General features: G+C 33.5%; 1 protein-coding gene across 2 annotated transcripts in view; it reads left to right on the top strand.

Annotated features, from left to right (window-relative positions):
- PHYHIPL (phytanoyl-CoA 2-hydroxylase interacting protein like) overlaps positions 1–22,434 on the top strand; it is a 77,172-nt gene that overhangs the window by 45,982 nt on the left and 8,756 nt on the right. For both annotated transcript variants that reach the window (XM_033208705.1, XM_033208704.1), the window contains exons 2-4: positions 17,844–18,040; positions 19,951–20,125; positions 22,029–22,146. In XM_033208705.1, coding sequence (XP_033064596.1) covers positions 17,844–18,040; positions 19,951–20,125; positions 22,029–22,146 — 490 coding nt within the window. The remainder of the gene's footprint in view (positions 1–17,843; positions 18,041–19,950; positions 20,126–22,028; positions 22,147–22,434) is intronic.

Below are 22,434 nucleotides of genomic sequence, written 5' to 3'. Positions count from 1 at the left end.
TTGACCACATAGTTTGCCAGAGAGGAAAAGTTTTCATTAATATTTAGTTGTCAGATTATTCCATATAGAACTATTTTGCTAATATTATCACATTTAAATTTCCATGTCCTCCATTTGTAACTCCTAACCCTTGGAGTAATGAGAAACTGTGAGAAAGTGTTAGTATCAGGAGATTTCAGTAGCCTTGCAGCTGGTTCAGTAAATGTAGTTTCATCATTGGTGAAGAATAAAATAGTACCTCATAAAACTTCCTTGAAAAATGAATTGGAATTCCCTTAATAAAGAAGTACTGTTATATGGATTGCAAACAAGCCCAGGAACTATAATCACAGAATAATTAGAGATTTTAAGATCCAAAATCAGGGTGAAATGTCATTTGGATACTATGGTTATTGAGTAACTATGCTTTTTTGACCATCTTTATTAATGAGATGAAAAAACTGTAAAAAATGCAGATAACTAGGAAGTGCTGTAAGTGTAAATGTAAGAGAAATAATTCAGATGGCCGGGCGCGGTGGCTCATGCCTGTAATCTCAGCACTTTAGGAGGCCGAGGCGGGCGGCTCACCTGAGGTTGGGAGTTCGAGACCAACCATGACCAACATGGTGAAACCCCGTCTCTACTAAAAATACAAAATTAACCAGGCGTGGTGGCACATGCCTGTAATCCCAGCTACTAGGGAGGCTGAGGCAGGAGAATCACTTGAACCTGGGAGGCGGAGGTTGCGGTGAGCCGAGATTGTGCCATTGTACTCTAGCCTGAGCAGCAAGAGTGAAGCTCCGTCTCAAAAAAAAAAAAAGAGAAATAATTCAGAAAGAGGGGCTTAAGGATTAGATGCATAGAAAAGAGGTAATAAAAGTGAACTATTCTTTAAAAATAAAAATGAGAGACCTGTGGAAAGAAATAATACACCAAGCAGGGTGGCCAGCTATAAGGTTAAAGGAGACCTTAAAGGCAGGAAATTAGATGTGATTTGCAAAGTGATTTGGTTAAAACAAGCAACACAACAAAAAGGAGGAGAGCATATTTGAGAGAAAAGCATGAGGTAATTTAGAAATTGTTAATACTAAAATATCATCACGTCAAAGTTAGAACATTATTACCTTTCTCAGTATGTATGGATTTATTCAAAAATACTTGAATATATCTGGACACTAATGAATGTCAGAAAAGTGGGGGGATTTCAAAGGAAAAAATTCATTAAAGATTACTGGAGGCACTGATATTCTGGAATGAGTTAGAAAAGTTATGCATTAATTAGACCAAAGGATAGAGTGAATAATTGCATTTTATATTAGTGCATTGTTAAATCATATAACATTTATTGTCTACTACATGCCAGAGGTATTAGATGTTTTATATGTCTGTATAACCTCATTTCATACTCATTTACCCTATGAGGAAACAGACTTACCGGATTGTTAACATTTACTCAAGGTCAAACAACTCCATGTAGCATAGCTAGAATTCCAACCCATGTCTGTATGACCAGTAGGCACACTCTTAGCCACTCTGTAACTAATCATTGTGTACTTATGTATGTGGGATATAGCTATTAATATGGGAAATTCATTGGGATATTAGCATAGTGGAGGTATGTAATTTGTGATAAATGTTCAGAGGTTTCCAAACAAACGCAGTTTACCTTACTGTAAATGAAACTTAAAATTTTGCACTGGCCTTTGGCTTAATTCAGAGATCTGCCCATGGCATTCTATTACTTTACTCTTTAACTTTGTTCAGTCCGTCTTGGATCAGTCTTGCAATTCATGCTTGTCTTTTCCTGAATAACATCTATGTTTTGCCCTCTTTTGAATGCTACCTTAATATGCCAGCCTATTTCTACCTTTCTTGTGCAGGGTAGCATAATCTTTACTTTCGATTATACCCCAGTCCCACACCTTGTTGTCTGTTTATTTTAATCCTCAGTTCCTAACTTACTTTATGCTGAAAGTTGGATATCCATAATTGTAGTGGTCTTAAATCTGTAAAACACATATGGATGGGAGACATAAAAATTGTAACTCTGGTATTTACTCTTATCTACTAATATTATAATAAACTCCATAAGAATAATCTGGTGAATGCTGCCAGAAATGTCAAATTAAAAAACCAAAAAGGATGAAAAGTTCAAAAGTCTGATAAAAAAAAATTACTGTTCTTAATATATATTAAAGAATTTCCAAGTAAGATGGTACTTTTGGGCATAAGCATCAAACTATCCCCTCCATAAGACCTGGGTCAAAATAAGTAAGAAATGGGCCGGGCGCGGTGGCTCAAGCCTGTAATCCCAGCACTTTGGGAGGCCGAGATGGCCGGATCACGAGGTCAGAAGATCGAGACCATCCTGGCTAACACGGTGAAACCCCATCTCTAGTAAAAAAAAAAAAAAAAAAAAGCAAAACACTAGCCGGGCGTGGTGGCGGGCGCCTGTAGTCCCAGCTACTCGGAGGCTGAGGCAGGAGAATGGCGTAAACCCGGGAGGCGGAGCTTGCGGTGAGCTGAGATCCGGGGCCACTGCACTCCAGCCTGGGCGACAGAGCGAGACTCCGTCTCAAAAAAAAAAAAAAGTAAGAAATGAAAATAGAGGAAAACTCTTCTTAACAATAACACTTATGTAAGGGCTCCATCAACATTATACTCCCTGAGTAATATGTGTCATATAATTTATCCATGGAATCCCATTGTAAAAGTTTTTATTCCTCCTCCTCAGAAAACTATACAGCATTGCAGGAAAAATAGTAGAGAAGTTCTTGGAAGATCTGTGCTGTCACCCTGTGATTGGATAGAGTGAAGGATGGACAGCTAGCAGCTTCACTTGGAATTTACCTTGTTGCCATGGATTAATAATTATTGAAAGCAGATATGCTAGGGGCCACAGAAAATGAAGCTCTATCTCCTGATGGTAATGAGGCTTACCTCTAAAGTGATGACACTTCTTCATGTGAATCAGCATTTCAAGGGAAGAATTCAGACTTAGTTACAAATTGTAACTGGCGGAAAAAGTCAGACCAGGCAGAATACTAGTAGTAGAAAGCCAGCCCCTGATTAGTAGATTAAGCAAACCAAGAGAATAAACTAATATGAAGTTTATTTGCTGTGATTCTCCTTATCTCTAGTTCTTTTTTCTCTTCACAGACTTTAGAGTCTCTTAACTAGAAAAATGAAACTTACATATAACTACCCTTTCAGATTAAAATCTAAGAGGAAAATTTTAATAGCATCCTCTTGTAGGAAAAGAGATTTAAGTAGGATCCATCAATCCTATGCTAGACCTAAAAACAAGAAGTTTCTAGTTCTTCCACAGGATGAAAAAACAAAATGAGACCTACCTAAGAAAAAACAAAATGAGACCTACCTATGAAACAATTCTACAGAGAAATAGGTGGAGGAAAATTTACCAATAAGAGGCAGAAAAATGACAGTTCTGTGTTTTTTTAATAGTAAAACTAAATTGTATAGATTCTGATTTGTGTTCTCAATGAAATTCAAGATTGGGTTTAATGAAGATGAAAGATTAGTTAAAATAATAAACTAATATATAAAGAGACCTAATTGAGAACAGGAGAGAACATTAGAAAATTAATAATGTTATACTAATTTTAAAATTCCATTAGTAGCAAAGAGTGGAAGCCACACTGGAAAAAAATCAGACAGATGGGGGAAGCACTTCGAATTTTTCTTTCAGAATGTAAAGGAAAAGATACAGATGAAAATAAATGATGATATACATGGAGGACAGAAACAGATCCAATATACAGATACTGGTGGTTCCCAAAGAACCAAACTGAATAATATTCATTTATCGGAACAGTAAAAGCAAGAGACAAAAATAAGGCCCCATTGTTTAATTTCTTCCCACAGAACTGCACCAGGCAAGAGTCAGGTGGATGTAATGAAGATGGTGGTGGTGGTGGTGGTGGTGGTGGGTGGTGGGTGGTGGGTGGTGGTGGTGGGTGGTGGGTGGTGGGTGGTGGTGGTGGTAGTGATGATGGAATCATTGCCAAGGAGGAGTTAGAGTGGAGAAAAGTGCCTCAGCCAATCGACCCTACCCCGCTTTAGGAAAGTGTTGGTGGAGGTGTCCTATAAGGAAGAGGTATCTGGGGTAGGGAATACAGATATGCATATGAGCATGGCACCAGGTCTGGTGTGAAGAGAGGGGAGATAGCACCATGAGGTTTGTCAAGCAAAGGTTTGTAAATGCCTGTGATGGGGTATGAAAGATAAATGAGGTTCTGAAATGGAATGAAAACCTCATAAATTATTTTGAAGGAACTAGTTCATTTTTTAATAAAAGTTTTAAAATTGCTCTAAAATCATAAAATATGCCATCAGAAATTAAAAGTAAAAGTATTTCAGTTTCTTCATTTTACATATGGAAGGTTTGATAAGTATTTTTTCACTCTTGATATTAAAGAAAAATAACTTCTAGTAAAAGATGGGATTTATAACTTCCAAATTATGGTAGAAAAGAGATTTCAAAGAAATTACCATCCATATAGTGAAAGCTAGAAACTAAGGAAAAACAAGGAATGTAAAAAATAAGATCTCATAGACAAGAAGAAACAAATGTAAGTTAAATACTCCTGATAAAAGGCAAAAATACTCAAATTTAGTCAAAATACAAAAGATGCACCTAAAAAGTTACTTTAAAACGATTTAAAACAAAAAGTGAAGTAAGATGGAGAACTAACAATTATTCCACACACACAGAAATTAAAATAAAGCAGGATGCAAAAGTATTTCAAGAAGTAATTATGAATATAGGTCTCAGTCTATTTTCTGTTGGTATAACTGAATACCCAAGACTGGGTAATTTATAAAGAAAAGAAATTTACTTCTTGTAGTTCAGGAAGCTGAGAAGTCCAAGGTGGAGGGCCTCTACCTAGCTGACTTCTGGTGAGGGTTGTGTGCTGTGTCACAGCATGATAGAGAAGCAGCAAGGCAAGCAGACATCCAAAGAAACATGCACTAGAGGCTGGGCTCACTTTATAACAACCTGCTTTCTCTGAAACTAGTCCCCTTTCTGCTAGGGTGAGAACTCACTCCCATGAGATGGTATTAATCTACTGATGAGAGCAGAACCCTCATGATTCAAACACCTGCCACTAAGGCCTCACTTCCCAATGCTGCCATCTTGGGGATCAAGCCTCAACATGAGTTTTGATGGGGACAAACCATAGCAATATATTATACTTATTAAGTAAGATAACCTGTCATTTTTAATTTAAAAAGCTGTAATCCCTAATGAAGACGTAACTCTCAAGTACATATACCTCATACTATGGCATCAAGATATATAAAGCAAACATTTGAGACACATAAGGAGAAATTAGCTGAAACACAATGGTAGAATAAAACCTCAAGAAGGCAAAAACAAAGTAAGGGGAGTATCTGAGTAGTTTTCCTTTTGTAAATCATGCTTTTAAGTCTGAGAACTCTTTGCTTAATTCTAGGTCCCAGTGATTTTCTCCTTTTCCCTAAAACTTTTATTGCTTCATGTTTTACAGGTTTTGATCTATTTTGAGCTAACTTTTGTGTAAAATGGGAGGTTTAGGTCAAGATTCACTTTTTGCTCTTTTAAGATAAAATAAGATTTTAATTTTTGCCTGTTGAGATATATATATGTGTATATATGTGTGTGTGTGTGTGTGTGTGTGTGTTTGTGTGTGTGTGTTTTAAATAACAGTATATAGAATTGGTAAGGGTGCAAAAAATACGCACCCTAAAACTCTAATTGGGAATACAGATTGGTAAAAACCAGTATGATTCAACATTTGCAATTCTTGGGATTTCTTCAAAGATAAAAAAAAGATATGCCCCAAAATGTACTTAGAATAGTGTTGATTAAAGTCTTATTGCAGGAAAACACTGGAAACAATCTAAATGTTCAGTATTAGGATGACTGATTAATAGAATAGAATACAAAAAGATTACAATTATATGTAGCCATGTGAAAATGTGCATAAATTATTAAATAAAAAATAGGTTACAAAACAATATGTAAATGTTATTGATAAAGTGATATTTGTTTTTTCCTAAAAGTTCCAACAATGTTCAATGTTACCACTAAGAGTGTTTTTATTTTGAGAGTTTATTGTAAAGCAGAGAATAGTTTCAGTGTTTAGTTGTGGTTACTATTTTGAGTTTTATTGCTATCTTAATTAGTTTTTCTTTTACTGAACTTGAAAGTATTACAATATTTCAAAGTTGTTTTTAGTGACGAGGAAAGCAGTTTTCAAACCCCAGCATACTGCATCTCTGACTTTGTAATGGAAGTTATTAAAACATATATTTATTTAAACACAAACACGTAATTACAATTATAAAATAGTCATATCTATTCTTTGTTAGAGGTTTTTTAATCACTAGAACTTTAGGAAGGAAATAAAACATGAGAAAGTTGCTCTTGACTGCTGCTTTTAAGGGAGATGAACCTAACACCTACAATTTGTTTCTTAGAAAGATGGCTTAAGGCTTATTATTTAAACTAACTACCATCATTACCTTTGCAAACACTCTCTTTATTTCGATGGAGTCATTTAGGCCCTCTTAAGTACTGTAGCTAAGATTTTAGGTTGACTTTTATTGGAGCACTCAAGGAAAGATATTATGTAGAGGAAAAATTATTCAAGGCAAAATTGGTGGGACTAAGGAGCAGTGGTATCCAGAAGATGATCAAAACAAGGAAGACTTCAATAAATTAGATATGTTCTATTACAGTATTTGCCAGAGCACGTCTGATTTATTGAGACTATTTTAATTCTTATTTCAGATAAAGCTGCTTTTTTCGATCAAATTGGGGTATCCACTTCATGCAGTAATCTTGAAAGCCAAGTAACTTTTTTAATGATTTATCTTTCATAGAGATAAATACTTTACAAATCTCAGATTCTAAAGAATTTTGTTAAAATAAGAACTTTAATAGTTAAATAGTTTATCTCAGTATGAAGCTATTAAAAGAAATATTGTGTGGTTATATGTGTATATTGTATGTTCACTAGGTAAATACACATGTATACATCTATAAACAACGAGACGAGAATTATTATGGTGAATGATTTCTATTGTGTAATATGGCCCTAGATTAGAATAATAATTGTAATTAGTAGTGTTTGTTTAAAATCAACTTTTTAATTCTTGAGAGAGAAGGGGAAAAAAGAAAAAATATGGAAGTTTGAGTAATCTCTACTACTTACAGAATAGATAATTTATAGAATATATTTTTAAAAGAAAAACCTCAGCCAAATTAAATTTAAAGTTTAATTGAGCAATGGATGATTCGCGAATAGGGCAGCCCCTAGAATCACAGCAGATTCATAGAGTCTCCATGGATGCCATGTGGTGAGAACAAATTCATAGACAAAAAAATAATAAAAGGAAGTGACATGCAGAAATCAGAAGTGACGTACAGAAACAACTGGATTGGTTACTGCTCGGCATTTGCGTTATTTGAACAGTTTGAACACTCAGCAGTGTGTGAGTGGTTGAAGTACGGCTGCTGGGATTGGCCAAGACTCAGCCATTGTTACAGGCGCATACTCTTAGGTTTTCAGTCTTGTCTACCTATTAAGTTAGGTTTCAGTTCATCCACAAGGACTCAAATATAGAATTATGGAGTCCTTCTCAGCCCATATTTAGTTTGCTTTAACAATATGGACAATAGTTTACTGATATATAGAAATTCATAAATTCACCACAACAGCACTGGTTTTTATATGCATAGATTGATGTATGTGATTTTGAAGGTGGGTATAAAATTGGCTTATTATTCTTTTGTACACTTAAAATGTTTTAATGAGTCTAAATCCTTTCAAGATTCTCTCAATACAGAGCTTATGATATGTACTTATGCATCTTCCTAAATACATGGAATTATTCTGGACACTGACCAATATTTTAAAATTGCTTTTTTTTTTTTTTTTGAGACAAGGTCTTACCCTATCCCCCAGGCTGGAGTGCAGTGGCACAATCACTGCTCACCGCATCCTTGACCTCCTAGACTCAGGTCATTCTCCCACCTCAGCCTCCCAGGTAGCTGGGACTACAGGTGTGTGCCACCACATCTGGCTAATTGTTTGCATGTCTTGTAGAAACAGTGTTTCGCCATGTTGCCTAAGGTGGTCTCAAACTCTTGGGCTCAAGCAATCAGCTTGCCTCAGCCTCCCAAAGTGCTGGGATTACAGGCATGAGGCACTGAGCCGGCCAAAAATGGCTTTCTTGAAATGTTTAAAAGTCACATTTGAAGTAACTGAGAGTGAGGGGATACATTTTAGTGAAATTGTATCTCAAGCTTTGTACCTGTGAACCCAAAAGTATCTGAGACAGGTCTTCATCAATTTAAAAGGTTTATTTTGCCAAAGTTAAGGATGCCCTGGTGACCTCAGGAGGTCCTGACAACATGTGCCCAAGGTGGTCAGGGTACAGCTTGCTTTTATACATTTTATGGAGATAAAATACATCAAGCAATACATGTAATATTTACACTGGTTTGATCTGGAAGGGCAGGACAGCTCAAAATTGGGAGGAGGGGGGCTTCCAGGTCATAGGTAGATTTAAAAATTTTCTTATTGGCAACTGGTTGAAAGAGTTATCTGTAGAAGGAAATATCTGGGTTACTAAGGGGTTGTGGAGACCAAAGTTTTATCATGCAGATGAAACCACCAAGTAACAGGCTTCAGAGAATAGATTATAAATGTTTCTTATCAGACTTGAGGTCACAGGCAGTAAAGTGTTAAATAAGAAAGCAGGAGATAAAGCACATTTTTAAAAAATATAAATACAATGGTAAATAGAAGAAAAACACAATTTTTTTCCTAAATACTAAAAGAAACGAGAAGAAAAGTAAACCAAAGAAAACCCACGTAGAGAAAGACATGCAAGCACAACATAATGCACACAGTAATTGAAACATAAATATGATACATTTGAGAACAAACATATCAGTAATATTAGTAAATGTAAATAGGCCTAATTCATCTAAATAGAAAAATCATTTTTAAATTTGGCTCTCAAGGAAGAAAATCCAACTGCTTGCTCTGTAAAAGAGAGATACCTAAAACGAAGTGATTCAGAAGGCTAAAAAAAAGTCAAGGAGCGAAGCTATGTGAAGCAAATAGAAATAATAAGAAAACAGGAGTTGCCATTCTGATAACTAGACAAGAATTTCAACCAAAAACACAAAGAAGGACACTTTTAAATGATAAAAGCCATAATTCACAGTGAAAGTATAGCACTTAATACTTATGAACCAAGTTATAAAGCACTTGTATTTAAAAGCAGAAGCTATAGAAGATGGAAGGACACATCATGTTGAAGTATCATGGTGATAAAAGATTTAACACAGTACTTTCAGTCTGAGAAAGATAAAATGGACAAAAATAAGGAATACATACTAAAGAATATAATTGATAGATCTTATAAATCTATATCTACATTTATACCTATATCTTTAATCCCTGATAATAGAGAATGTACCACATATGGAACATTCACAAAAATAAATCAAATATTAATTCACAAAGCATCACTAAATGTCATAAAATAGAACAATTACAGACAATACTTCGATCATATGCAGTAAGTAAAGCTGGAAATTGATAGCAAGATAAAAAAATTAAAATGTACCTCCACCTTGGGGGGAAACAAGTTCTATTAATAAACTCTTGAGTGTAAGAGGAAACAAAACTGAAATTACAGAATTTCTTTTAAAAAATTTATGAAAACCCTATGTGTTAGATTCTGAGATATGCCTAAAGTACTGGTCAGAGAAAGAGGATAGGTTTAAACATTTATTACCAATGGGGGGCAAAAACAGTAGAAACACATGAAATAAACTCCTATTGTAAATACTAAGGAAAAACAACTATATAATTCCCTAATAAAACACCAGAATGGAAATAATAAAGATTTAAAAAGAAATTAAAGTGGCAGAAAACAGAAAAAAAATTAAACCTAACTAATAGAACAGGATTCTATGTGTATTTTTCAAAACAAAACAAAACAAAAGCAGTGGAAATAAACGAAGGCCAGAAATGAATGGGGTTTGTTAATGGTTAATGGATTTGTTAATGGTCAACTCATTTTCCTCCTTTATCAGGGATTTCAGGAAAAGAAAGAGATGACCTGGTCAAATTCTTTTGCAAACATGCTAGTAACCAGACTTCCTTTTAAACACACTAATGAGACTTACTAGCAGAATGTTAATGAAGAGGCATTATTTGTGAAATGCTTTTTAGATATACTTGGTCTTATTGTAAGTAAGCCTGAAATTTATAGATTTTTGGAACATGGCTCACTGGAAAATGTATCAATGCTATGTAATTTAGGGGTATAAAAGAGATATAATTGAAATGGCTTTCATTGTGTGTTATTTTACACACACCATTTAGAACATTATATGTTAAATCTCAACAAGAGGGCATATTAATTGGGGACAGGAGGGGAGTGTAAAGATTTGGGAGTTGCCTTGAGAGTTCAGTCTTCTCCATGCATTGCCTATTTCTTGTGATTGCCTTTATCTTTTAAAGTATTCATAAAATTTGGTACTGTATATTTCTGATACCCATAAGCCTGATTTGACCGTCTAACTCTTAATGTTATATCAGTTATCTTCAGGAGCTGGGTGGAAACAGGAAACATAGGAAGGTGATACTTAAGTATTTTGTGTGTAGTTTTTTGGAACCATATTAATTGCTTTTATATTCAAAATAAAGCAGATAAACTACATTCCCTATGAATAACATAATCATATTGAAGGCAAAAAAATAGATTTTGCCATTATATTTTATTTTTGACTAATATTAGGAAACTTTCAAACAGAAAAGTTGAGGGAATTGTATAGTCTACACTACTTCAATTGACACTTTATGATTTAATGTACACATATTCATCTACCCACCTAACTTATCCATTTGATCCATTTCAAAGTAGTAGACACCAAAAACTAATTCAGCATGCATATTCTTAACTAAAGTTCAACACTTTTTAGGTAAAAATTACCTTTTAGTTTTTTAGGTAAAGTTTTCAAGTAATTTTTGAAAATAGTGTTTTGAAACTCTCAGACCAAATACAAAAGGAATCGTAAGGAAATGTTGAACTGGTTAATAGGTTTTCCATAGTGGAATGAATCAGCAATGCGGAAACTGCTTCAGTGTATGCTATATTGAGCAAATAAGTAAATATAAATAATGAGAGCCAGGTTTCTCACTGTTGAAGTACCAGTTGAGTATCTCTAATTTGAAAATCTAAAACCTGAAATGCTCCAAAATCCAAAACTTTTTGAGTGCTGACATGACACTCAAAGGAAATACTCATTGGAGGCTTTCAGATTTCAGATTTCAGATTGGCATTCCTAAAAATGCAAATATTCCAAACTCGGAACAAAAATTGATACTTGTAACACTTCTGGTCCCAAGCATTTCGGATAAGGTATACTTAACCTGTGATTGTAGAGATGGTAAAGAGGAAAACTGGAATGAACCCTGTGATGTTGGATTAGAATTGGATGTATCAGTATAAACCTATGGTGTTGTTATATGTAAGTGTAGAAATATAGATATGAGTATGCACACATATGCATGCATTTCCTATCTCTTGTAGCCATTGAGAGACCCTAGAAGTAATGACACTCTAACAGTAATGAGCAAGCCTAATACTCAGATCTTAGTCTCAAATGCTATCCTCTACCAAAATGAGCCTTAGCTCCTCAGAGAAATGGCTGATTGCAAGGCTTGAGTATGAAACTATAAAAGAAGCCTGAAACACCTTGTTAATAGAAGAAAGTAAGAAAGTACTCAAATAATGACGGGGACATGCCAAAAGGAACCAGCTTGAAGGGCTTATATTGGCCAAATGTGAGTCAAGTTAAGCAACAAAATAACTAATAGTAACAGACTGTCTTAATTCATTTGTGCTGCTATAAAAATACACCTGAAACTGAGTAATATATAAATAATAGGCATTTATTTCTCACAGTTCCAAAGGTTGGGAAGTCCAGGGTCAAAATGTGAGCAGATTTTGTGTATGGGGGCTGCTGTCTGCTTCAAGATGGCACCATGCTGCTGCATCCTCCAGAGAGGGGATGGACACTGTGTCCTTACATGGCGGAAGTTGGAAGGGCAAAAGGGCTAACCTGTGTTTGAAGACTCTTTTATGAAGGCCTTAATCCCATTCACAAAGGAGGACCCCTCATGACCTAATTACTACCTAAAGACTCCACCTCTTAATGCTATTGCATTGGGGATTAAGTTTCAACATGAATTTTGGAGGAGACACAAACATTCAAACCCACATTATAACCCACATTGAATAATAGGATACCTGAGAGTCTAGTGTTATAAACAATGGAGAAGTTCTTCCTTATAGGGGACCACAAGTAATAAATGTAGATGGTATGATAGAAAATCACCATTTGGCAAATTTGTAATTGATTCAGGGAAGAATCATCAGCAGATACTAAAATTAGTGGGGTAAAGTTTGATGTGAAACTAGGCATTTACATAGTTTCAAAATATCTCCCCACAAAAATGCTGATTAATTAAAAGGGAAAAATAGAGAAACCTTGTAGACACTAACTTAGCCAAGTGATAAACATATAACTTTACCAGTAATGGAACAAACCAATTATCACATATACAACATTATGTCTACAGTATTTCTGCCAAAAAAAAAGAAAAATCTCAATGATTAGGAAACATCAGACAAACCCAAATGGAGGAACATTCTACAAAATTATTTTCAAATATGGAAGACAAACAGACTGAAGAACTATTCCAGATTAAAAGAGACATGATGGCCCAATAGCAACCTGTGACCACAAGGTTTTGGGACTTTGTTTTTGCTGCTATGCAGATTTTTTTAAAAAACAAATACTGAAATATGAGGTCTATAGATTAGATGATAGGGCAATAGTAATTTTCTGATTTTAATCATTATACTTGGGTTGTGTAAGAGAATATCTAATAAAATATACAATTTAGTGTTTAGGAATAAAGGGCCATCTTGTGGGCAGTTTACTCTCAAATGATTCTGAAGTAAATGTGTGTGTGTATGTGTGGAGAGAAAGAGGTGGCAGGGGGAGAGACAGAGAAGATAATAAAGCAAATTCAGTAAAATGTTAACAAGTAAAGAATCTGGGTAAAGAGTATATGGGAGCTCTTAGTACTAGTTTTACAACTTTTTTGTAAGTCTGAAATTCCATCAAAATAAAATTTATCTAAGAAAAGGTGAATGAATTCAAAACCAGATGGTAAATAAATGAAACAAAAGTGGCAAAATGTCAATGTGTTTTAAAGTTGGGTGATAGGTACATGGAGATTCATTGCATTATTTTGTCTACTTGATGTATGCTTGTAAACTTCCACAATAGACATTTAAAAGGGAATTAATCTACAGTGATCTCTTCATTGATAATGTGGATTTACTTTCTCCTTAAACACTCTTGCTTATTTTGGGCATGTAAGAACAGATCATGTTGAAAGAAACTAAAGAAGACCTAAATAAATGGTAAGACACCTCATGTTCCATAGATTGGAAGACAATATTATTAAGATGAAAATACCCCCAAATTTATTTATAGATTCAATTCAAACCTTAGCAAAATCCCATCTAACTTCTTTGCAGAAACTGATAAGCTGATTCTAAAATTCATATGGAAATTCAGGGGACCCAGAATAGCCAAAAAGGTCTTGAAAAGATGAACAAAGTTGAAGGATTCACCTTTCTTGACTTCAGAACGTACTACAATGCTGCAGTAATCAAGTTGGTGCAGTACTGGAATTGGGGATCAAGATCCGTAGAATAGAATTGAGAGTGTAGAAATAGACCATATATTTATGACCAGTTGATTTTGGCAAGGGTGCCAAGGCAATTAAATAAGAAAAGAATAATCTTTTCAATAGTGCTGAGATAGCAACATATCCATATGAAAAAGAATGAAGTTGGACCCCTACCTCACACCATATACAAAATTACCTCAGAATGGATCAAAGACTTAAATGTAAGAATTAAAACTATAATACCCTTAGAAGAAAATAAATCTTCATGACCTTGGGTTAAGCAGTGTTTTCTTAAAATATGACCCCAAAAGCATGAGCAACAAAAGAAAAATAGATAAATTGGACTTGGTCAAAATTATTTTTTGTGCTTTAAAAAAGAAAAGAGACAAACCACAGAATGAGAGAACATTTTTGCAAATCATATATCTGATAATAGACTTGTATCTAGATGGTAAAGGACCATTACAACTCAGTAATAAAAAAAGACAACTCAATTTTTAAAAAGGGGCAATGAATCTGAATAAACATTTCTCCAAAGAAGGTATACAAATAACCAATAAACACGTGAAAAGATTTCCAACACCATTAGCTATCAGGGAAATGCAAATTACAACCACAGTGAGATACTACTACACAACCGCTATGATACCTTTTTCAATAAAAAAACAGATAGATAATATTAAATGTTAAATGTTGGCAAGGATGTGAAGAAATTGGAACCTTCATACACTGCTAATGGGAATGTGAAATGTATAGCTAATTTGGAAAAGTCTGGCAGTTCCTAAGTAAGTTAAACATATAAATTATTATATGACACAGCAATTCCACTCTTAGGTATACACCTAAGAGAAATGGAAATACATGTTAGCACAAAAATTGGTTCACAAATGTTTATGGTAGCATTATTTATAATAGCCCCAAAGTGGAAACAACCCAATGTCTATCAGCTGATGAATGGTGTATGCATACAGTGGAATATTGTGCTGCAATAAAAAAAAAGTGAAGTACTGGTACAACATGGATGAAGCTTGAAAACCTTTTGCTATGTGAAGAAGCCAGTCACAAAAGATCACATATTGTGTGATACCATTTAATATCAATGTACAAAATAGGCAAATCTATGGAGACAGAAAATAGATTTGTGATTGTCTAGGGCTGAAGGGAGGGGTCACGTGTGTATGTGTGGGCAGAGTGGGAGGGATGATGACTTAGGTGGGGTTTTATTTTGGGGTAAAGAAAGTGTTCTTAATTGCTTGTACGGGTGGATGCGCAAGTTTGAATCTACCAAAAACCATTGAATTGTATACTTTGAATGAATGAATTATATGGTATATGAATTATATCTCAATAAAGCTGTTTTTTCACAAAAATCTGATCATTCTTTTATAAGATAACAAGTTCAATGAGAAAAGAGCTGTATGTAGAAAGTATTATTAGTGTAATTTGGAGTGTTTTCAGCTTGCATTTCAATAGTTGCTGTCATTAGAAACTGCTTTTGAAATGTTTGTTCTCAAAAGCAACTTTCATGTTGTGGATAAACAAAAGTACATGAAACAAAAGTACATTCATTCTGCGTTCAGTTGTACCAATCCACAGTGTAGCCATAGATGTTAGAACCATTTGGCATGTAAAGTAGAGATATGTAGCTAGAATTGTCTGTAAGATGAAGTCTTACTAAGGAAAGGAAGCTACTTTGGCAAGTATGATTGATTGACAGAACTGAGATAGTACTGGCTGGTAACTGATTATTATTAGTGTCATGTGGATAACTTTTTTCATCAGTTTTTAGAGACAGAATTATTGTCTTCTGTCACTTATCTCAAAATCTCAATCACTTAAAAATTGATTCACAGAGAGTGAGGAAGAAGAAAGTTACATGTAAACTTGTAAGATTTATTTACATTAAATTTTTTACTTGGCCTCCCCAAGTAAGAAAGTTGCATAAAAGTTAATCTAGTGGTTTTGTTAAGAACTAGTTAATCTAGTGGTTTTGTGATGAGTAGCTTGAAAATGAAGATTTTTAATATAACAAATTATTTCTAGGCTTGAGCTTTATGTTGTTCCCAATGGGAAAAATATAATTTGAGCAAAGGTTTTCACTTATAATAAAAGTAACATTTTTTTCTCTTGAATTTTAACAATCAGAAGGAAAAATCCAAAAAACAAAGTATTATGTTCTGTGAAATAATCATTTGTGACTTTAAGGTTGAAGAAGATAACAATAGTGGAAGTTTAAATGCAAAAACTATTAATGGTATCTTAGATAATGTTACTGTATTGAAGTTATGTTTCCATTAAATTGAATCAAATGCAAAATAGCTTTATTTTTATCTACATTATCCTAAATAACAATTGTATTTTTTCACTTGGTTGTGAAATTATATGGACATAGTTATAATGCAGATGAGTTCTACAAAAATGTCTACTATCAGAGTTCAGAAAATTTTTCATTGCTATTACTGATGTTTTAAGACAAGTGGCACAGACTAATGGGTTGAAATGCAAGCTTTTCAAAATAGTATAAAATTACTAATTGCTGTGGTTTTGAGTGTTTTTTGCCTTTCCCTTTCCCAAGGCCATTATAAGGATTTCACTTGATTTCTTCCCTGCTCTTAACTTTTGAAAAGCTTTAAGCTAGAAGTAATTTGGGGATTCTATGCAACCTGATGGGGAGGAAACTAAAGGTGAAGTCGTTTTTTCGGAAGTTTTGTGGAGAGGGAATGTGGAGAAACGGGACTGTGAAGAAAGTACATAGGAGAAGAAAGAAGGATTTTTAAAAGTATTGTTCAAGAAGTAAAATTAAATAACTTATTTTGAAATTAGTTTTTGATTGCCTTTGAGTTCCTCTGGCTACAATGCAGGTTGAGATGAGACAACATGGGTCAAAGATTTAATGAAGTTGGGAATTATCAAAAGGTTTATATCAATGACTGTTATGGAAATGTGGGGGAGGAGAGAACAATCTAATCTGGAAATGGAAAGTATTGCCACAAAGTGACATTGACTGTTGTTTTTTTGTTGAATATTTTATTATGTTAGGGAACAAGTTAAGTAGTTGATTTATGGCCTAACATTTTTTCTTATTTGAATAACAATTTTTTTCTCTTTTGAGGCATTGAACATTATGTTGGCCTGGGGAAAGGGAATGTAGAAAAAAATTGAGTAAAATTTGATTCTAGTATGTCTTTCCTATATTTAAAACAAACTTAGCATGTCTGTATTTTCTTTTTGTCCTATGATCCGTCAAATCCTGCTCTATACTGTCAGCCAAATTGTTAGCATTTTCTCTAAGTGGAAGTGTAGAGATAATCTTTAAAGTAACTAGGTGTCATATAAATTCTTTGGGATTTTAATATCAATCACTATGGCAATCATCTTTTTTCTTTTAGCCTTATTTGTTGTTTCAGCTCTCAAAATTAAAGTCAAGATTCCACAGATAAAAGATTTCTAGAGTTATCCTTGAGATAGCAACTTGTAAGTGAATGGCCTTCAGTATTATTTGTATATGTAGTAAAACCATTACATGCTGTTTCTCTATATAATGCTTCCAAAATGAAAGAGGAGGGGGAATTTTTATAGACTGTTACTGCTAGGCCATGGACTTTTAAAGAAATATTTCCTTCATTTGGATGGACCCTTTCATTATCAACATTTCTATGAAATTATCTGGCTTAAAACATCTGATATTACTTTAGAGCAAAATTGATTGGTCATGTAGAAAAATAGGCTCTTGAGGGTTTTTAGAGGGATCCTAACCGTATAAAACTAACATGTCATAGATTAGAAAACTAGAGTGTCAGTGTTTTTGTGTTCACTCTGTGAAAACAAATTGGAAAAGTAAAGGGAAAATGTAAAGATGATAAGGACTAAGTCATCTCTACTTTTTATTGGTAATATGACCTTATAAACGTTCTTTACTAACATTAAAACTCAAATTACTTCATGAACAAAATGAAATCTCAGAACTAATGAAGTGATTTCAGAAATATGCACATAGCTAAAGACCTTGCAAACTGGAAAATCCATTAATTGGAAATTAACTTCCTGTGCATTGTTTTCTTGCAGGGAACAAATCACAAGACAGTGGCATAGCAGAGATGGAAGAACTTCCTGTACCACATAACATCAAAATAAGCAATATAACGTGTGACTCATTCAAGATTTCATGGGAAATGGATTCAAAATCAAAGGATCGCATTACACACTATTTTATTGACCTCAACAAGAAAGAGAACAAGAACTCCAATAAATTTAAACACAAGGTAAAGTCTAACAAATACTCATGCTCATTTGCATCTTAAAACTTTCTAAGTATGAGGACATTTTAAAAGAACAAGTAATATTCTATTAATGGCTTATGTGATGTATTTGACTTGGAAAAAAATAAAAATTATATGTAACTTTAAAACCCTATCATTCTAATAAGTTTTGTAAGAAAATGAAATGCCATGCTTATTGTTAGAAGATAATTTTCAAAAAAAAAGGTAAAATCATGACTATCATCTAGATGTAAAAATTAATTTATGTTAAAGATTTTATTTAACTCATTAATGAGGAAACCAATGACGTGTTATAACCAGTTCAAAGGGTAATCCAAAGAAAAGACTTATTTGTAGATCCAGGTATAAACTGGTATGGAAGTCCTGATAGGAGGGGTGAAGAGGAGAGTTGTCCTCCACTGAACATAATTTATTTGTATGTATTTAGACAAGAAAAACTGAATTGTTATTAGTTTCTACAAATTACAGAACTGTAAAATGGCTTCCATAACAGAGACTGATAGCCAGAAGAGGGTGCTATAGGCAATGCATAGTTTTCCCCTGAAGCACACATTTTTTTCTTTAACTGCCAAACAAGAAATCTGATGCAATTTATAAACTTCAAGGTATTTTAAAAACACTTTAGGGCTAAAAATTGCTTTAGATAGTCTGCTGTCTTTTTGCTTTTTGTCTTTTGTTTTGATAATGAAAATTTTTGTCTTTTGCTTTTTAGTTTTGAGAATGAAAATTATTAACTTTTAAATGTTTTTAGACATATAACACTTCTCTGATATTTATTCACATATCATATATCTTTTCTCATATAGCTCTCTCTCCAGAAGTATCTATAGAGAAAATAACAGTTATCTGCTTTAAGCATTCTTTCTTATGTTGCAGTGTTTTCACCAGTGATGAAAATCAGTATCAATACCTTAATATTGATATCAAGTTTTAACTTGGTAGATACTTTGGAACTTTCTTATCTTACCTAGAAATATTGCTTTTATTAGATGTGCAATTATACATACTAAAGATAAGTGAGGATCATACATACTACAGATAAGTGTGAAAGAGGGAGCAAGATTGAGCAGTCATTATTTTTTCTGAGTTCCAATTCTGATTATGCTTTCTAGTGATGGATATTCTCTTTGCTGACATTTGCCTTGTTTATATAGCTTTGAAATCTTAAATTTCAAATATTAAATGATGAATTGTTCAAGATTTGACCCTTTTTCTTCACTCTGCACTTGGAATACCACATCCTTGGAAAGACACATAGACTCTATGCTTGAATGAAAGTGAAGTAAAAATTCATATTTTTAGTGTTTTCTCCTTTAACATGTCAAATATCAAGTAATGGGCAGCTTTAGTAAAATTATTGGATAGTATAAGTTAACCAAATATAATATTTTAATACTATTGAACTTTATCTTTTATGTCTCTGTTTTTTAAAGTTTTGTCATTTAGTATGAGAATGTTGCATTTTGAGGAGTATATAGTGTACAGAAAGGAACACCATATTAGAAATCAAGACAACTGGAATCCAAGTACATTTGTGTTATTAACAAACTGTATGACGTCAAGCTTGTCTCTTGATAAAGTTGGTTCTTGGTTTTTTGCATATGGCAAATAAGAGATTTAAATATAATAATTGTTAAGTATCTTTAAGCAGAAAATTCTATTGTCAGTCAGGAATTTAATAAATTCTTCTCCATTGTTTACAGTTGATTAAAGTTGTGCTACTAAATTAACTTCCTCCTTTCCCCTCCTTCCTTCCCTCACTCCTTCCCTTGTACCTTCCCTCCTTCTCTCTTCCCTCCTTCCTCTCTTCTCCCTTTTCTTCCTTCTTCACTTCCTTCCTCCCTCTCTGTCTCCTCTCATTTTTCTCTCTCTCTTCCTTCTTTCATTCCTAGGATGTTCCCACAAAATTGGTGGCAAAAGCTGTTCCCTTGCCTATGACTGTCCGTGGACACTGGTTTTTAAGCCCAAGAACTGAATATACGGTAGCAGTGCAGACTGCCTCAAAACAAGTTGATGGTGATTATGTTGTGTCTGAATGGAGTGAAATTATAGAATTCTGTACTGCAGGTAAGAGAACTAGGTACAAATACAGAAAAAAAGTTAATTGTTCTGGGGAAGCTAATTATAGAAATATATTTCTTTTTTGTAATTGCAAGGTGATATATATGACATTGGTCATTTTTTGCATTGTCAGTAGCATTGTGTAACAGAATAAACAATGTTGTATTGATTGGAGGAAGCTGAAGTTCTCAGAAAAATCTGAGTAATGGCTTCAAATCACTTTTTTTCTATATCCATAGTTTGATTTTTTCAAGATGAAAACTGTGCAAATAAAAAGGTATGCAGTTTGAAAATATACTCAGCATTTTTTTTAGCTTCATTTTGAGAGAGGACAGAGCTTTCTTCTTTTTTTTTTTTTTTTTTTTTCCTTTTTCATTTTCACCAATACTGAAAGGCAGAAACTAGGAAAATCCTTTTCTAATTCAGGTGAATGGAGGCAGATCTCAGTGACTGTCCCTAGCAGAAATGTTACTAGATTTTTCACTGGAGTACTAAAAGACCTTAAGAAAATCTGCATCTAAACTAGTGTCCTGTATACATATGTGTGTCTTTGCTTCACTAGAAAGTACCTCAAAGCCATTGTTTTGGGAGGTTTGATGTGGAACTGAACCTTAATATTCCATTAGATTGGAAACATTTACCATTCATCTCACTCATGTATTTATTGTTTACTCATTCATTCAAGAAACAGTCATTTATTGAGTACTTCAGTGTTAATGGGATACAAAGATATCTCTGCCTGTATACTCCTGTCATCCTTTCCTTTTGTCTTTTAGAAAGAAACTTTGTTTCCTCCTGTTAGAGAGGCTGAATCTACAAGGAGCTTAACCTGTTCAAAGCTCTTGTTTATCAGAGTAATTTACAGACTTTTCACATAAGCTTTATCAATAACCTTGACTCTAAGTTTTGATAAAGCTATTTTGTATAAGTTGACTTTTAATCTGAACATTGAATTCATTCAACATTAATTAAGCCCATACTGTGAGCTAGGCACTATACAATGTATTGGTAATAAAATAAAATAGAATGCTACAGGCTAATCTACTTCTTTTCTAGTCTATGACAGGGTTTAAAACCCTGTGCTTATCCCAATCTTAAAATGCTAATACTTACCATAATAAATCATTATTGTACATATATTTATCTCTTCTCTTAGATTACAGTTCTTTGCAAGGAATTGTAATATCTTTTTTATCTTTTAACTTGATCATCTAATTTTGCATAGTACCTTTTACATCGTATGTTCTAATCTCAGTAACTGTTTATTGAGCCAATGAAGCAGCGAGTAAACAAACTATGTTGCCATGAGCAATTTAACTAGGTTGCTTCTGTTTGGAAATTGTTACTAATCTTTACAGGCCAAAATATTTCCCTAGTTTCTGGTATAGAAGTTAGACAGCAATTCTCAAACAACTTCCAAAACAAAGAGTGGGTTAAAAAAAATCAGATTACTTTGACAGATGCCTTAGAATTTCAAGCATCTTGTGTACCCAAGTCTTATGTACTCATTATTATTTTTGCTGTCCAACTTTTCTGTTGGTTGCAGATTATAAGCTTGTTTTATTCAGTTTATCAACTGGTTGAAGAAAAACTAGTATGGTGCTAATGGATATTACTTGGATTATGAAAAGTTATTTAACTTAATTATTTCAGTATCTCTAATTCCAAAAAAATGGAAAAATGCAGGCAAAGGTATTCTAGAAGCAACCATAAACTGTAACAAAAATGTTTTTGTAGAAAGAAAAATGTGCCACACAGACAATGAATATTTTCTTTTTTAAATGGAATTTCCTATTTATTAAGTTGAATTCCCTAAAGATGAATTTTAATAATCTTCAATTTATTAAGTATATAGTTGGTACTTTTGGTGCAAAATTTTTAATAACAAACTTTTTTGATTTTTTTCCAGACTATTCAAAAGTTCATCTAACACAATTGTTGGAGAAGGCCGAAGTGATTGCAGGACGCATGCTTAAGTTTTCTGTTTTTTATCGTAATCAACACAAAGAATATTTTGACTATGTTCGGTAAGATTCAAAATATATAGTGATTTGTTTTACTAAATATAGTTTCAAATTTTAGGCTCAGGTTTCCCTTGACTCTAGTTCTGTCAAATAGCAGTTCTAGATTTCTTTTCAAAATAACTATACGGAATTTTATTTTCCAGAAAAATTAAGTAGAAAAAGATCATGAGATTTTTTTCTATTTCACTTAGATTCCTTTCCATAATCATTTGTGATACCAATTCCTGCCCATTTGACTAGAGGATCTTAAACCTGTGGTATTTAGATTGATGAGCATTTCATGTACACACT

The sequence above is a fragment of the Trachypithecus francoisi genome, unplaced genomic scaffold (genome assembly GCF_009764315.1).
Source record: "Trachypithecus francoisi isolate TF-2019V2 unplaced genomic scaffold, Tfra_2.0 Lachesis_group9, whole genome shotgun sequence".
Classification (NCBI taxonomy): domain Eukaryota; kingdom Metazoa; phylum Chordata; class Mammalia; order Primates; family Cercopithecidae; genus Trachypithecus; species Trachypithecus francoisi.
Note: the sequence above shows the minus strand (reverse complement) of the source record. Positions and strands in the feature narration are given on the sequence as shown.